Consider the following 18,251-nt stretch of genomic DNA (forward strand, 5'->3'; position numbering starts at 1 on the left):
TTTCAAACTTAACAATCCTAACTTATACATTTGTATTTTATTATTTTATTTATTAATCAAAGTTAACCCTTCTGTATGATCAAATCTTGATTATTTAAAATCAGAGTATTTGCAACTTGATCACCATTTGTAAAAAGCAGGCTTCTAGTCTTCCACTTAAAGGCGTGAGAATTGCAATTATTTCTTTGGTTATACTCACTTAGTTTGCTTTAAAAATAAAGGTAATATTCCTGTGCCTTCTGCTTTACATTTTCACATTTTCTCTTTATTATTGCTGTGGCAAGAACACATGACTTGTGACATGCAAATTTTACATGTCAAAAACTCTTAGTGGTTTATCCTGAGGAGCAAGAATAAACATCTCCTACCTTTCACCATGCATTTCTGAGAGCTTTGCAAGTGCAATCAGAGGTCCAGTACATTTGGATTGGCTCCTCCCTGTTTTCTGACGCATGGATAAAGGAATGAATCATCTGTCTTACAGTTTTTACCTTCATTTAAATGAGTTGCTTCATTTGTCTCTTAGTTATTCCTCTGAAAGGCTTTATTCAGGAGTGATGGGATGAAGGAGGAACCATCTGCATTAGGTTAATGAATTCTTATTCTTTTTTCTGTTTTCTAAAAATAATTTGTAATATTATAGGACTTATAAAATAATTTAGAAGAGATTTTTGCTTAAACTGTGCTCTGATGTAGGATTTTCTGTTTCCTTGTCTTTTTCCAACATTGCATTTGTTCTTGAAAATTAAACAAAAAGCTTGACAAATGATGTTGTGTAAAAAAAAAAATGCAGGCTGCAGCCCACCAGGGTTCATTTTGTCTGATGGATGATACTAAAATTTCAAAATGCTGCTTCTAGAACTAACAAAAATGTCTCTAGGGGAAAACTTACTTATTTAATTGTCTGCTGCCACATTTTGCTGGCATACATTGTATTTTGCCATACGACCCTGGCCAAGCTGAAAATTTATTTCAGCAGAAGATAGACAGTGGTTCTATTGGGAAGGAGAAAAACTTACAGATTATGCTTGGAGTTTTGTTGAAACCCTCGTAGTAATGATGGTCAAAGGACCTTGAGATCAACTTGTTTTCAGTTTAGCTTGACTGTGCTTATGTTACTGGAAAAGTCAGTCACAAAAAAACCCTCTAACACTTGTTTGTATGTTAGAAAGTAGGCATTGTTTATTGTGGTGCCGGATGCATGGGAGATAATTCCACCTTCCTAGTGCATACCTAAACAGTGTTCGTTTGTAGCTTATATTGGCCTATTACATACATATGTATTTCACTTCCTGGAATTGTTAGACATATTCATCTTATTTCCGAGAACTTATTAGCATATGCTAATGCCCTTTGCGCATGCTTGTTAGTGTCTCCAGGTGGTCGTCGGGGGTATTCAGATGATGGCTCATACTTTCCTTCACTGTGCTCGCTGATTGACCTTTGTTTCTACGCAAGCTCAGTCCTGGGATCATGTACATCATGTCCTTCAAGGCTGGTTTTGTATGCGTTTTGCAACTTTCTTATCTCCATGGTTCCGTGCATCTGCTCCTCCAAGGCCAAGGCTATCTAAAGTGAGATCACCCCAGAGCTCCCTATCTTACAACTATTACAACTATTTCTAAATTACAAAAGATTTCTCTCTTTCTTTTGGTTACATCTATTGAGCAATAGCTCTAATTGTCCGGCTGCCAGAATTGATACAGGTATCACTTAATTACATTCAATTTATTATTCTGGCTGTGTGAAGCCTTCCAGGAGAAGAAAGGTAGTGGCTTGTTGGGGATGTGCGTAGGGAGATGATCTCCTTCCTTTCTGGAAACACCTCTGTAGTAGTTTTGAGAGGTTACTGCCAGGAGTTAAAGTGTGGGAGATGTAGGTACACAGACTGCGGGAGAAGGGATATTAGGAGACCAAAGAAGTGAGATGGAATTAAAAATTTCAAGGACAGATATCCCTAACCCTCTGTATTGCATTGGAAGAATGTGAACAATGCGCAGCTGCTCAAAGAAACAACAAAAAATACACATTCTGCATGCCATAGATCTTTAGTGCCCTCTTCCCTGTCTGAAGCTTTGACCACACTTTACATCAACTTGCTATTTTAAACAATAAAAGAACTTTTTAGTTACGTGGTAAAAATCTCCATAAATGGCTAGATGCAGGCTCAAAGGCAAGACATTTCGATTTTTGGGTCCTAAGAATTGTGGATTTATGTGAATACTGCTAACTTCCCTATGGTTTGTGACATCAAGATTTTTTTAAGAGGTAATTTTATATCTGACTCATCTTTCTCTATCAAATCCCCACAAAGCAAGTGAAAAACTGTGCATATTTGCCAAATATATAATATTTGTCAGTCCTGTCAGAAAAAATTAACTTTATCCCTTTTTGACCAGTGCCCTTCACTATATTCACCAGAATGAGACTCTCCTGGGACATGTCACAGAGGCGAGGAAGACATTTATCATTTTTACCATCTTTGGACACAGCAGTATTTGCATTCTGGGCTTTGTTTAAAAGGCAGTTGAGAAAAGATAGTGATCGGTGTTTGTGTGTGTGGCTTAGTGTGAATAGAAACCTTCCCCTTTGCTACCAGCCAGCGTTATCTGGTTTTAAATGTCAAGTACCCTTCAGCGTGCACAAAAGAGAAGATGAGATAGCAGTCACACAGGCCCATGCTGGAAACAGAGGTATGGTTCCAGGAGATGGGTATTCACACCTCTGTGCAAGCCTTAAGAAGGACATCCACCCAAATGACCCACAGAGAACACCTCTGAACACAGTCCTTTCTGTTGTATATTGTATCGAAGTTGTGACATTAGTCTTAAAGCTGAGATGCTCCAGACTAATTACATGTCTAATTACAGGCCCAGAGAAAGCCTCTTTATTCCTAGGCATGTCGTCTGCTTCTCTTTTTATTACAGTTGTTCTCAAAATGTCTCATTGGGTAAGAAGACAAAGTTCTATTCTAAAAAAAAAAAAGACACACAAAAAGAAAAAAAAAAACAAAAACCCCCACTCAAGTAAAAAAAAGGAAGGAAAAAAAAAGAAAAACATTCTGGTAATAGCAGGCAAATTTCTTGTTCATCCTTCTGTTACCCCCTCCTAATTAATCATGTCTCTTTCTCTTTTCTCTTCTGCCAGTGTCTGGTGTGTAGTTCTGCGACATTTTCCCTATTGTTGCATGCACACCCTAAAGTGTTCCTAAGGTTTTGTGTGTGAGATTTAGAGAACGACAGCCTGGCCAGCAATATGTATGCTAATGCAAGTGTGTGATGGATTTCTGGTCCCTCAAAGCAAAGGTGGGAGGATAGCCTTGCATTAGTAACACAGAAGATTCAGAGTCATAAGTCAAGCCATACTGAAATTCAAAGATAGTACGTCTATATGTGCACAGGCACATCTTTTGAGTTCTTTGGCTTCTGCTTTCAAAATCTGTAGGGTGTCCTTAGATCAAAATTTCAAGCTGTATCTGGCAACAGTGGGGCCAGAAATCAACATTTTGTGCAACTTTTATTTTATTTAAAAAAAATACAACTTATCCCGAAAGCTGGAGTGGTACTGCTGAGTGTCTTGAAAATAAATGATTTGGCAAGTCCAGTTTTAATCTTAGTGTAGATGGAGCTTTGGACAGCAAGTTTTAACACACACTCCAACAGTTATTAGGGCTGCATGTTATTAATGCTCTCCTTGATACCAAAGACTTAAACAATTTGGTTAGCATACAAAGAACAGACCCCGTTGTGCAAACTTTGTATAGATACATTAAGAAGATACTGCATCCCATAAACTGGAATATGCATTGGTGTTCCTGGAAACGGCCTGGCAGTGGTGACAGGCTGTATTGGGTTATGTTGATGTTGTTTACCTTGAGATAAACAGTATAATGAGATATAGCACCTTGGAGGAGCTTCTGGGTCTCCTGATAATGACTGATATACAACCTTGAGACTTGGTATTGTTTACATACCAAACAAGAAAATTAGTGAAATGCCCCAAATGGGTGTCCTAAGGCTGACCTACCTCATTATAATGTTAAAAACCACACCTCCGAGCTAGAAGAGCCCCCAACCCGAATAAGCCCCCTACTCTCTGGGCATGCGTAGTGAATTAAAAGAGAACTGTATCTTTAAGATGAAGTAAGAACGATACTAACCCATAGTTAGTTAAGGGGTGGGACCAGTAGGTGTAACTAACTTTGGTAACTGTTTAAATACTTGTCATGATTTCAACCGGGTGTGCATGCTAGGAGGAAAAATCCCCCATGCACCCAGCGCTGCAATAAACCAATGTCAGCTTTCTAAACTATCATTTGGTTTGGAGAGTTTTCTTGGTTACTATTTTCGGCAGCATCCTGACAAAGAGTTTGCAAAATTAGTAACTAAAAATATTAATTACTCTTTTATGTAATGTACGTTTAATGTTTCACAGAAGAAATGCTATGAATTCTATTATAAATTAGTAATCTTACTAAATTTTTAATAACTTCCTTAAAACAACATTTTCAAGTGTGATTTTTCATTATCATATTTGTTGCAACCTTGAATAAATTAATGGTACAAACAGTACTGTTAAGTTAAAAGAAATTGTGTTCTGAATATTACTGTTATTTACTGCTTAAAATTCAAATATGTGCAAAAGAGTTCAGACATCAGACATTAAGTTGAAATCATGGGCCATATGTTTTCAGTGAGATGCACCTTTTCTAAACTTGCATAGTTTTGCACAATACTGCTCTTCATGTTATTCTCAACCTTAAGCAAGCCTGGTGTTGCAAACCAGAAGCAATTACAGTAACTCCAAGTATTCAGGTAATTCAAGCAGAGTCCCTGAAGTAGAGAATGTAACAACCAGACAGTAAACAACTGAAATAAACATTTAATTTTAATGTGATGATATAAAAAAGAAAGTTAAAAGGCAGGGGACCTAATGTCCTGGTAGTGAAGGGAGAGATGAGGCATTGTAGAGAGAATGAAGCTTCTGATAGGATATTGTTTGTAAGCACTTACGTATCAAGTAACACTGCATCAACACAAAAATACTGTAAGCAACAAACAGCTTAGGGCTAGTATTGAAGTTTTAGCATGCTACTTCCTTCTGTGTGCTGGTGTACAAATAAGTATTTAGAGAGATTTAAATATGATTCAGAGATCTGAGCTTTGAGCCTTCATAGTCAACCAAACTGAATGTTTCTTTTTCATCTGCCTCTTGGCTCAGTTTTCCAATTTCTTAGATTTACATTGGCATAGCATTATGGGGGAAAGGAGGGAGGAGGAATGTTTTCTTCTGTGAGAGGACAGTACAGAAACGCTACTGCAGTGTTTTAGTCAAATGAAACTAAATATTCTGATTATTATTTAATGGGTTATGTACAATCAAGAAGAAAAACGTCAAAGAACATACTGGCAAAGGCAGAGAAATCCCCTGTAGGTGGGCTAGTTTCACTATATGATAAAATAACACATTTCTGCTGTGGCATTTAGTGATTGATTATGTCGTGTATGAACAAAGTAATTAAGTTAATTTACACATTAGTTTATTGCTTTCTTTTTGTTTGGTCTCTAATGCCTTTGTTTAAAAAATTGAGCATGTGCTTTTGGAGCGGTTTAATTTCACTAATTAAAATCTGAGTGCACACATTACAACACCTGTCTTGTAAGTGAAACCTGTCTGAATGAATACAAGCTCTCTGGTAGTTTGAGAGGACACTCACAAGGAAATAATGCCCTGGGGTCCCACAACTTAGAAGTTTTCATCCCCATATATAGCTGGGAATTTTTTTTTAGTAAGTTATTGGCCTGTATTTATGCCAGTGGCAGATTTTGTAAGTTGATGCATTGAGCTATGCAATGTTCAGGGGAGAAGGGGAGGCTTTGAGCTTCTGGAAGGTGAATGGCTATTGGGACTTTTTTGTGGTTGTGAAGCTCCCAGTCTCTTATATATGTTTTAAGATGACATACATCTGGATGTGAGCTATTTACTTCACTTTGGTATCTGGCTCTCTTCACAGACGAGATCCAGCTGACGGTTTATGTCAAGGTGTTAGACCTACAGTTCTTGGGTAGCTTTTATGCAGTTACTCTGAAAGGAATTTTCTTTAATTCTTCTGTCTATACACTTCATTTATGATCAGTTTTGGCTGGAGCCTAGAAAGTGTGTATTATGTAACTGTAGGAAAAATACATATTATTTCGCATCGAAGTCTGCCAGGAACCTCAGGTTTCACATCAGTGAATGAACTGAAGAAGATTTCTTTCTCACTTCTTGCTTGAAAACACTGCTCTTTTTTGTAAGTTCAACAGCTTCTCTAGATACATAGTTTAACTTTTAGGTTGCCTTGTGTGGAGTCAGGAGTTGTACTCGATAATCCTCATGGGTTCCTTCCAACTCAGGATATTCTATGAGACTCCTTGATAATATAAAACAATATATGTATGCCCATGCACACACAGACACATATGCAAGTACTCAGCTAGCAAGAAAATATACTATTTGCAACTGCTGTGGCAAACTTCACTAAATAACTGGTGTATTTAATTAGCATTGCTGCTGGATTTCTCGTGTTGTTTTGTTATTTTTGTTTAAATCAGGCTTTTGAAGTCACTGTGGCTGTTCATATATTTGTCAGTGGAAATGGAAATTTTGTAAAAGATTAATTCCATAATGTTTCCTAAAAACCTTACAGAAGAATCCAATTTAAGCATTAAAAAACTTCTAGTAGATTGCTGTCTTTTAAGAATGGTTATATAGTAACATGCGTGTTCTGGATTTCTTTATAAATTATGTCCCTAAATCCATTACATGCTTTCATTTATTGGTCATAAAAGAGGATTTAACGTAAAAGCTCTTTTAACAATAACATTAGGTTCCAACTATTTTATGTGATAATGAAATAGGATGGGTTTTAAAGTTGCAGTTTCTTCCTGACATATTAATCAAATTCCCTACAGAAAGTAGGTGGAAGGTATCCTCTGAATTTAAACACAACTCTTTTATACTCATTATTCTTAAACTGCTAAAGAGGGCAATGAGAAGGGCTACGCTTGTTTAATCATATACTTTCACCAAAATGAAGGTCCATTGTGTTGATTCCATTAAAGAGTATTGATGTTATCTTCATTCAGAAAGCTGTATTTGTAAGTACTGATTATTTTGGGGACTATGTGAAAATGTACAGAGCTAATGATAAATTTTAGGACTACTAGTTGGAATTTGCTGAACCCTCACAGAGTTTTAACTACCTAGTTGTCATACCAGGCATCACTTAAGTCTAACTGCACAGCTCCCCTGACCTTTTGATCCTCTTCCTTCTAGTCCCTGGCATTCAGCTGCCATCCAGTCCTGTAGGCTTGCGCATTTTTGTTAGTGGAGGAATGTGTGTGACTATAGCATCATAACCTATAGGATGATTATTTAGATCTCTGTATCTGTTCTCAAGCCCTGGCATGGTCTGAAGCCAGGACATTTCTGTAATTGGACCCAATCCAGGAAGAGTTCCCCGAATCACCTGCAGGCAGGTGAAGGGGTTGGGATTTTAAGGAAAGCAAGCAGAATGCTGAAGGTATTCCACTTTGGGTATTTTAGTAAATATTAATTAGACCCTTAAAACTGACTGTTACGCATCTCAGCTGAACCTCTCAGCCAACACAAAGTATAATGAATTGCCTGCTTTCTTCACAAAAGTGTTCTTAATGGTTAATAGCTTAGTCAAAAGATAGTATCTTGGTTTACACACTAATAATGTGGTTAGATGCTTCCCAAATATTTAAATACCAAGTCAGACAGGACTGGGAGTGAATGGCTCATCTCCTTTATAAAGTGTATGAATTTTCCACTTAATTTTCTGGTCTCATTGGAAGTCCATCTTATCTAACTCATGTCTGTCAGTTCTGCCAGACACTAAGCAAATATTTGTTGCAAACCCTACTATCCTTTTGTGTTTTAGTGAATTTAACCTTACCTGTTAACATACCTATCTTCCTGCTGAAGCCTATACTAACAGTTCTGTAGCTTCCTACCAGGCACAGAAAATGCTTTAAATTTTTTTTTTTTTTTCATTTGAAATATACATCATTTTGCTCCGAATTTTGAGAAGCCTTTGTAGCAAAAAATGCTGACCTGTAGTAGGAAGTATTTGGCAATTTGTTTTTAAGTAAGGGAAACTAGTTTGGTAACTGAATGAAAGGAGTGCACTTCTTGTGCTTCTTGGAAGGCAGTCATCATATCCAAATCCATCATGATTTTCCAGCTTTTTTTAACATTTTTTATCCTCATAAGAACTTGAAAGTTTTATGTTCCATTTGCACAATTTCTAAAAGCAAGACTCAAGCATTTAGAGCAGAGAGCAAAGGTGAGGAGAAATATTGTTTTGGTCTAGAAGGTGACAGTGACAAAACAGATTTATTTTTCTCCTTTCCCGCAATACTATAAAGTTTGTTGGGCATGCTTGAATGCCTGTCTTCTTTAATAGATTAGATCAAAATTTTGTTGTTCTAGTCCCGGGTCAGCTGAGTTGGTCAGCTCCGTGGAGTGCATTTGGAGTGAGATATGGGAAGGACACCAAGTGCCTTTAGCTTTTAGCTGTGCTGAGGCAGGGTCCAGTCACAAGTACATAGTGTTTACAAAGGCTGCAGTGCCTGCAGGTAGATTTATCCTTTGTCCAAATAACAGGTAAGCCTTCTTTTGTTTATATCCTGACCAGACATGTAATGTGAGTTACTGCTTGCTGTTGTGCATAATGAACCTCCAATTTCTGTTTTGTGTAGAAGTTGTAAAATAGTTTCAAGAATGATCTCCTGCTGAATTTTTGGAAAAAAAAAAAAAAAATTAAAAGACTCAAACTCTACCGACCTCTCAATGTCCAGCCAGCCTCATTTACTTATCCTGGTTTGTCTGTAATGCACTGTTACCACTTGAAATGGAATAATCCCTACCGGTCTTTCCAAATAGCCATTTTTAGGACGTTATCCGATTACTGTATGGTGTTACATTATCTTATTTGTATCACATTTAAATTTTCCTAATAGATTCCAGGCAGAAGAAAAGAACTGAAATCTCAAGTGTTGTGTTTTTGTGTGCTAGATCAGGGGATATAAACAGAGCTCTTGACTCCTGTAGAATTTAGAGAAAGGAAAGAAATGCTTGGCATGCCCTTATCAGCTGTACTTTACCAGCAGCTGAAAAATGGAGGGCTTTTTTTTTTTTTAATTTGATTCCATATTTCATGATCACCAGGTTCTAGCCCAAAGGAAATCTTTATAGCTGTGATATAAACCTTTGAAAGAAAAGGGGTTATAATGGTAAAGGCTGACAGTCTCTTAACTTACAGCAGCACTAGCCATTAGAGTTTGCATGCACATTTGTGTGTGGGTGCATAGTTTAATAGTGACAGATACCAAACATTATTTTTCTAAAAGGCTGACCTTGAAAAGTCATAGCATCAGAGTACCAATAAATGATACATAGTTCTAAAAGCTGTAAAATGTCTAACAATATGTATCTTATGACATGGTGTGGTTTAATATTCTGAGATGTCATCTTTATAACTTTTGAAGCATTCTCTGTTACAACAGAAGCGACGTTGAGAAATTGCATGAGACATAGGGAGGTATACATTTTGATGCCAAAGAATACTAATATGGGTGATTAGCCAAGTGCTTATGTTCTGGTTACCTTTTTACCTTCTCAGTATTACAAAGGCTGCATTTTCAGAACTGAGAAGTTTGACAATTTTTATCCTCCTTGACCAGAGCTTGAGAATATTTAGGCACCTAGCAGTAAATTATTTGATATGCCTATTGGAATATATAGGAGCATGCTTTTAAAAGTCTATGCCTCAGTTCTGCTAAATATAGGGAAAGGCCTTTCTTTTTTCCAAAATGTGTCCATATATTTCAGTTGTAAACTGTTTGGAATAGAACATGTCTCTTACTAAGTGAGATTAAGTGATTACTCAGAGATTAAGATTCAGTCTGGGATGATTGTAGGACTTGACTGTAATGTACATCATTGTAAGAAAGCCACAGAGTGCTTTGAACTGAGTTTTGGAAGTGTTTGAGGTAGGCAGATTTTTCTCTGAAAATCAGAAGTAATTGCTCTTTTCTGTATTATATGGTCTGTAATTAAGGGACCTTTCTCAGAATAGTAATTGGTGATTTTTCTAAAAAAAGGTCCCTTTCAGCTATTTGCTCTTGGTGAGGAAAAAAAAAAAGTTCTGGGTGGGAGAGAAAAATGTGGATTGAAGGCTATCCCAATTTGTATGAAAGAGGATTTCAGGATCATGTCTGACATAACCTCTCTATGGAGCTAATAACATTTTTCTAGTGTAAAAGGACATATGTTTCCTGGTGGGTCAAGTTATGAACAAATAGGAGAGTTTTGTTGCTGAAATACTTATGAAGATCAAATTTATATACATTTATATATAAGCATGTGTATGAATTTTATAACTATACATGCATAAAAATGTATATATATACATGGCATATTTATATGTGAATATATACACATACAGTTGCACACTCAAACACCAAAAAAAAGTGATTTAAGGCTTTTTCCGAGTCCCTGCTTTAGAAGATATGCCCTCAGGGAAGAAAAAAGTTATGTTCTGCTCTTCCCATTGAGGCTGGGGTTTTTTACTCTGCTTGCAGAGCCTTCCAGATGCCCACAGCATTACGTGGGTTCTCTTCTGTTAAGCTGGTATCAAGAAGTGCAGACTCTATGGGACCAATTGTATTAGTTTAGGCTAATTCTGCTATAGCAACGTCTTGGGCACTGCTGGTGAAAACTAAGAAGATTAAACGCCACATAATCTGGGGATCTTTATGTAAGTGAAGTTCAAATTACCATAAGCTCTTCAAGTCATTGATCTGAGGATTAGTAAGAAGGGAAGAATAACTCAAGCTAGCTCAAGTTGCAAATCTTTGGGTCCTTTTTTTTTTTCTTCTTTTTTTTCCTTTCCTAGTAAAACCCTTTAAAGATGCTTTGGAATAAGAAAGTTGCTCTTCTTCTACCTTCTTAAGGGAAAGAAACTTTGAAAGAAGCTGCACAATTGTGTCTTTTCCTCAGTTAGTTAACATGCAGTTGCATTGGATTTATTGAGGCTATTAAAATGCTAAAAGTCACTGATTGATTATTTTAATGCTATCCCACTATTTCAATAAAGATTGCTTTTGAAATAGAACTCTGTCTTAATGGCACTACCATTTTGCTAAATGTGGTAATTGTAGCTTCTGATTTTTGTATCCATTAGAAATGAGGAAATACATTCATGGTGTTCAGTGGATATGTCCAGATAAAACAGAAACAAGCCAGCAGGCCCAAAGTATTATCAAGTTGCACAGGCTTTCACCCTATTTAACATTTACAAATTTGTAACAAATTTTCTGTGGATTTTTCAGACCTTATGATGATAGTAATTCTAGTGACATTAAGCTTGCTTTTCTCTGTTGTCATTTGTGGTCCCCTTAGATGTAATATGCAGCTGTATAGTATCCCACAGGCTTTAGATTGATACCACCTGAGTAACTTGAATTACCCTGTTTCCCTATGACATTGATCTAGAGGACTGGGCAGAGATTTAAGTATGCCATCTGTCAGATTTTGTCTAATCTTCGTCAAACAGAATATGAGGACCATTTGTTATCTGGGAAGTGAAGTCTGTAATACCTGGGAGAAAATTAAGAGCAGCTTCCTACCACTCTTCTCAGCTGTGATTTGCCACTGCATCCACAGTTCATTCCAGACCTTTTGAAACAGGGTGGCTTTTCTCTTGCCTAGGAGTCTGGCTGGGTTTCATGTCTCAAGCTTGGAGCTTCACGGCTCCATAGCCATGCTCAGAGATTTGAGGTGACATTTACATGGGATGGTTCTTTAGTGCACGTCTGCACCACTGACATACTCCAGAATGGAGCGGTCCCATCCAATTTGCCTGTACTGACAATCAAACCACTCCAGGGAGTTGTTTGAAAGAGTGATAGCTGCATTGGGTCAAGCTCTTTCAGAAGTACTTTAACACCGACTGACTTCCAGTGCCCAGGAACATTTGCAGGTGTGGTTTTATTAAAGTTGGACATAGCCTAAATGTGTGTGTATGTCAGGCAAATTTAGAGCTCAGACAGGAGCCATGTATTTAAAAGTGACCAAATTACTTTTCTGAAATATTTTATGTTTATAATATTATAGAATTAATGTTGTCATTTAAATGAAATACATTTTCTTTAGTCATTAAAATAGACCTTCTTAGGCTTTTTATCCACAGTTTCAGAAGTTTGTCACAGATAACATTTGCCTGTGAAATGTTTTTATTACAATAAACACATCTTTGGAAGGTGGAGGGGGCTCGCCATCTGTAAGGAGCTCCTGCACTACCAGTCAAGGAACCAGCCCCTCCTCCAAATTCAGAGTCAAAGAGGTGTTTTACTAGTAAGGGGAACCTTCAGATTTTAGTACGAACTTTTTTTTTTTCTTGCTAAATCTTTACTGCTGCTTTGAGATGAATTGCAGTGGATTACCATAATAATACTGTAATAGACCACCTGGACATTGTTAATAATGAACTTGATGAAATATCAGTTCTGGAATGAATTTCAAATGAGCTTTTTCCTGCAGTGACTAGAATGAGTTTTATCAGACAGTGAAGAGTTTTTCTGTCACAGATCAGTTACAGTCTTTTCAGATAGTTCAGAGGTACTATATGATCTGAATGCTCACTGTATAGCAACTCTGAGTCATCATTGTCCGGTAGCATTTGAGTTAGATTTTAAACTCTTATAACCACGAGTGGTGATATGTTACTATCGTGCTTTTCATACTTTAGTACAAGGTTCTGTATTTGAAAAGATGGTAATTCTGTGTGTTGAGCAGTGTTGAGCCTACTGAAGTCATTGAAGGTATTTTCTTCAGTTGAAATTAAGATTTGCTGTATTTCCAGTACATTTATAGCTTATACGTAAACACCGTGTCTCTTCCATGTAAGAGAGGATGATAGTTCTCCAAGAGTACTGTTTGCTTCCTTGTCACTGGGGCAGCAGGGTAGTGCTGTTGATACCAGGTTCTTCTCCCCGATAATGTGCTGTAAAAGGCTCCGTCTGAGAGGCATTACGTCTTAAGTTGGTCCTTTCTCAGTGTCAGGTTGTTACCCACATAAGATGCCTCTTCAGGAGCATGAGGAAGATGAAACTTTGGTGGGACTCGCAAAGTGAACATGCAGAATATTCTAAGGAATAATTCGTCTCCCAGCCTGCAGGCACTGGGCAGGAAAAAAAGGACCTTGTTGTTTCATCTTACTCAATTTAAATTACGTGCTTTTCTGGCTATGTAAATCTTACTCAAGTGTAGATTCCAGTAGTTTGAATATGGCTTCTTTTAGAAACCCTTAAAAGTGGCTTATGTTATGAAACTTCAGTTAAAAGTTGTTTTTTCTTTGTACGATTTATACCTGAGGCTTCTTTAATAAAAGCTATGAATCAGCAGTGACTTAATATCCTTCAGTCAAAAGCATCTTTGCCATCCACCTCAAATTATTATTTTAAAGGATGCAAAATACTCTACTCGCAAAGTTGTTTCAATGTATTTAAAAATTAAAACAGACTAATGTCATTGTTTTATGAGAATCTTGAAAAGCCTGGATTAGAAAATTTTAATTCCATTGGCCATCATGAGCATCTGTCCATATCCTTGATCTCTGTGGTGCATTTCTTGATCTAACACATTGTCCCTACCGCACATTACATAGCTTGTAAAGTATAAAAATGAGCCATCCATGAAACGTTAATTCTAGTAGCCTCATTTCCAGTTTGTTAGTGTGGAATTGGGAATTGCTTGTCTTGAGAAATCACATTAATCCCTTTTTGTATGCAGTTCCTATGAAAACAAAGTTAACTAAGGAAGATTTCACATGAAAAAATATTCTTTGTCCTTCCAAAATATGGCTATGCTTAAAATTCAGAATCAGTTTTGTGTTGCACGAGAATTCAAATGGAACAGAAAATTGTAACTATACATTAAATGAATAATAATTGTCATTTTCTTCACCACTTATGCTAACATCTTTAATTGTAGTGAATTAATTTAGTATGAATATGGATGTCATGCATTGCTGTTACAACATTTTTGTAATTTAGTAGTAATTAATATACCGCTATTGCACAGTGCAGCCATATTCTCAGATTTATTCTCCATTCAGATTTGTCCTTTTTCCCTGCTGGTTGAAGAGAAAATAGGTGCAACATTAAAGTTGAGAATGCTTTCATGCCAGAAAAATCCTTAGTGTTTTTAGTTACATTCTGTTCCACCAAAATGTCAAGTAATCTCTATTTAAATTATTTTTCTACTATTAAACTTGTGGCTGATTGTGGCTGATTTTGGCTGATTGAATCTATGACCTCTAGATCATAGAGTCACACAGGTGGGAAGGGACCTCTGCAGGTGTCTGTTCCAAGCCCTTGCTCAAAGCAGGTCCAATTAGAGCAGGTTACTCAGGGGCTTGCCCCATCACGTTGTGAATATTTCCAAGGATGGGTGTCCCATAGCATCTCGGAGCCCCTGTTCCTTTGTTTGACCATCCTCATGGTAATAAGTAAGGAAGTAAATAAATAAAATTCTTATATCTGGTCACAATTTCCTGTCTTCCAGCTTCTGTCCATTGCCTTTCATCCTATTGCTGTGCATCCCTAAGGATAGCCTGGCTCCATCATCTCTGCACCCTCCCAGTGGGGACATTGCTCTGGTCAGCAATGAGATTCCCTTTGCCTTCTCTTTGGAAGACTGAGCAAAGCTACCTCTCTTAGCCTCTCCTCATTTATTGTGCACTCCAGCCCCCTCACCATCTTGTTGGTCTTCGGTGGACTTGCTTCAGCATGGCAAAGTCTTATCAATATCTTGCTCTGATATTAAACAAAGATAGTATGTATGCAGCAAAATAATGCTATTCCATTACCTCCAAAGTCCATCAAAATCTTTCCAAATCTTTCTATTGTCTTTAGTGGATTCTCAACCACAACTTAATGTTGTTTTGTTTCATGGTCTGCTTAAATAGCTTCAATGGTAACTAAACTTCAGAGTGAGTATAGATTAATTAAATTTCAAATTCTATTTTATAGAATAGCAGGTTCATCTTATGTCACTGAGCCAGCCCAGAAGGGAGTATTTTCTTTGGCAGTTTTCTTTTCTTTTTGAGTTCTGAGTCAAAGCATATTTTTTCATAAAGCTGAACTGAAGTAAAATAGATCCATAGCAGTTTTGCCCGTAGGATATTTTGTTTTAAGAAAATGGCTTTCTTTTGAAGGGCATGGGATAGACCATGGTTTCAATTCCTGTAGAAAATGGTACATTTATAAATGCATATTTTATTGCTAACACCATATGGCTATATGTACATTATAAAGGCCATTCATGCTAGTAGGCTCAAAAAGTGAATGTGTAATGTGTCTTTAAACTCAAAGGAACTAAAAGCCAAAAATTACTGAGTTCTTTTTCATATTTCAGTGTTGATCTTTCTGTTTTCTCTTGCAAGGAACCTATCTCTGAAGCTGTCAAAGGAGGTAGACCAAGGAGAAGCCAGGTACCCTCGTATTAGCCAACTGGCTGGCAGCCCATCCATGGAGTGGCCTTTTACTGGTCTGGAAGAAGGCGGAGGCATTGAATCTTTGCCCTTCAGATTGATGCTGCAAGATTGCACAGCTGTAAAGACATTGCTTCTGAAAATGAAGAGGGTTCTTCAAGAGGTAATCACCCACTCATTTGTTAAATTAATAGCTTTCAGCATTAATGAGCTAAGCAGCAGAAAAGGGTCAGAAAAGTTTATGGACTTGGTGTCTTTTAATATGTCTTGAATATATGGAATTGATGCAGAGGTATAAATAGTAGTGCTTCAACATGGTGGAGGTCAGAAAGTTTATACTATAGCAGAATTTAACTGATACTGCCACCTTGGTGTGCAGAGTATAAGGCTTCTCTTGAGCTTTTACCAAAAGGGGGCAGGGGAAACGAACTGCTTTAGATCAAAATGAATTGTATTGTTTTCCTCTAGTATTTTAGAGCTTTTCAGTTTTCTTACTATGTTTGCTAATCAGCATGAAGTCACATGCAATTTATTCAGAGGAGAGATGCAAAGGAAAAAAATGTTCTCTTAAGTAACAGTACTAAAATTAAAGGTTACTAGCTTGAGTTTGTAAATGGTGGCTAAAATCAGATTTCTTAGGCCATTCTAACAATTTCAAGAGTCCTGGCTTCTCCTATTCTGCTGTATTCTCCTGCTTCTCCCATGGAGTGCTGGTGTTGCTTTGAAAATTTTCTTTTGCGTCCAGTTCCTTTTAGGATTTTCGAAGTCAAATTATTATTGGGCTGAGGGTTTTTTTGACACTTTCCAGCTGTGAAGCTTTGACTCACATACGTTTTTGACTAGCTTTCATCTTTGTATTGGTGAACTGCAGCATGCGTTGTCTTTGAGATCTACAAGAAAGATAATTTTTTGATTTTTTTTTATCTATATAGTTCATAGAATTACAGAATAATTTACGTTCAGAGGGCTCTCTGGAGGTCCAACCCATCTACTCAAAGCTAGGCCAACTTAGAACAGGTTGCTCAGGTCCTTGTCCACATAAGTTTTTGGTACATTAATGGAGTTTCCACATCGTCTCTGGCAACTGTTCCAATATTTGACTACATCATTGTGATTTTTTTTCCCTAAGATATGATCAGAATTTCCCTTGTTGCAACTTCATCGTATGATGAAGTGCTAGTCACTTAACTGAGACATTTATATACCAAAATAAGGCTTTGGCAAGTTTGGTTTGTCAAAGGTTTAGCCATGATAGTTATCCATTAGTCCTCCTAAATAGCATGTTTTTGCTGGATGGCAAGCCTCATGCCTTCCAGTTTCCTTCAGTTCACTAGAAGCTTTATGTATGCGATTGGGCTTCTTAATGGACTTCTGTTTTGCTGAATCCAGAATTGAAAACATTAATTCTTCACCAGTTCCTGCTTATATAATGTCAGAATACACAGTGAATTTAAAGGTTCTTGTCCACTGAGAAGGAGTTGTAACCCTGTTATATATGGAAATAATAAGAATTATAATATTACATGACATAGCAGTTGTAGCGTTCAGCTGGTAACATTGGCAGGATGTTCTGTTGCTTCTAGTGTGAATAATTCTATGTTTTGCTCAGAAAAGTTCTTTCTTACCATGATGCTAAGCATAAGAATTTTATTTTTAACTTACCAAGTCCCATTAAACTTGTGTAAGAATCTACTGTGATTTTCTATATGGAGATATGTTGTACCTTATAGCATTTCATCTTCAAAAACATTCAGCAGGTGATCTCCACAAAAGGAACACAAGGTGTTTCATGCGACTCACTGGAATGTCATGTCCAGTTACTAATACCTCCGTATGTAACTCATATTGATTTTATTTTTTCACCTTAATCATTCAGTCTTTTACTTACTCACTCCTTTGTACCATATAATTTCCATCTCCCCATATGACTGTAACACAGTGTGATTCTGTCCTTTCCTTTTCTTCTTGTCTTGCTTTCCAAAATGGCCTTTTTCTAATTCTACAGTTGGATGTTATATGCGATGTATATATACTATATATGTGCTGTAATTTACCTCCCTGTTTTTCAGCACCCTTGAGATTGAATATCCTAGTAGTAGTACATGTTATTCTAGTACACAGCTAAACAAAACTCTTACATACCTAGAATGAAATGACCAATCTGGTAATTATCGAAAAATTTTGCTACCTTGAGTTATTTGTATTTTGTTTTTTAATGAGCGACTTGTATAATATCAGTGATAGAAAAGATGTGGAGAATGCTGTAAAATGATGTGGGAGTGTACTTTTTAGTAGCCCCGTCTGAGAAATAGCTGTTTGTTATGTAGTGCAATATTCCAGTTCTGCTGATATAAATACACATACTAATTATTGAAACAAAAAATTACTTTTCGAGGTCGTTTTTAAACTACGCGGTTTTCATATTTCCATAAAGAGCATCATCCATGGTATAATTGCAGGAGAGTAAAAGAGCAGTAACAGCAAAATATTCACAAACAGTTTTTAAAACACATTAAAATAATAGGAATTAAACCAAAACCAGACTATGATTCAGAAGAACGTAAGCAGCTAGTTTGAATAACCAAAGATGACCTTGAAATATATTACAAATTGATATTGGAATGACACAACTTGATTATCTTCAGAAATACAGACATTTATACGTTTATGTCACTTTTAAATTATT

At 36.7% G+C, this 18,251-nt stretch overlaps 1 protein-coding gene across 2 annotated transcripts in view; it reads left to right on the plus strand.

Moving 5' to 3' along the window:
- The window catches only part of CCSER1 (coiled-coil serine rich protein 1), a 641,220-nt gene that overhangs the window by 191,674 nt on the left and 431,295 nt on the right, over positions 1-18,251 (plus strand). For both annotated transcript variants that reach the window (XM_059818129.1, XM_059818130.1), the window contains exon 5: positions 15,518-15,728. In XM_059818129.1, the coding sequence (XP_059674112.1) occupies positions 15,518-15,728 (211 nt within the window). The remainder of the gene's footprint in view (positions 1-15,517; positions 15,729-18,251) is intronic.

The sequence above is a fragment of the Gavia stellata genome, chromosome 5 (assembly GCF_030936135.1).
Source record: "Gavia stellata isolate bGavSte3 chromosome 5, bGavSte3.hap2, whole genome shotgun sequence".
Classification (NCBI taxonomy): Eukaryota; Metazoa; Chordata; class Aves; order Gaviiformes; family Gaviidae; genus Gavia; species Gavia stellata.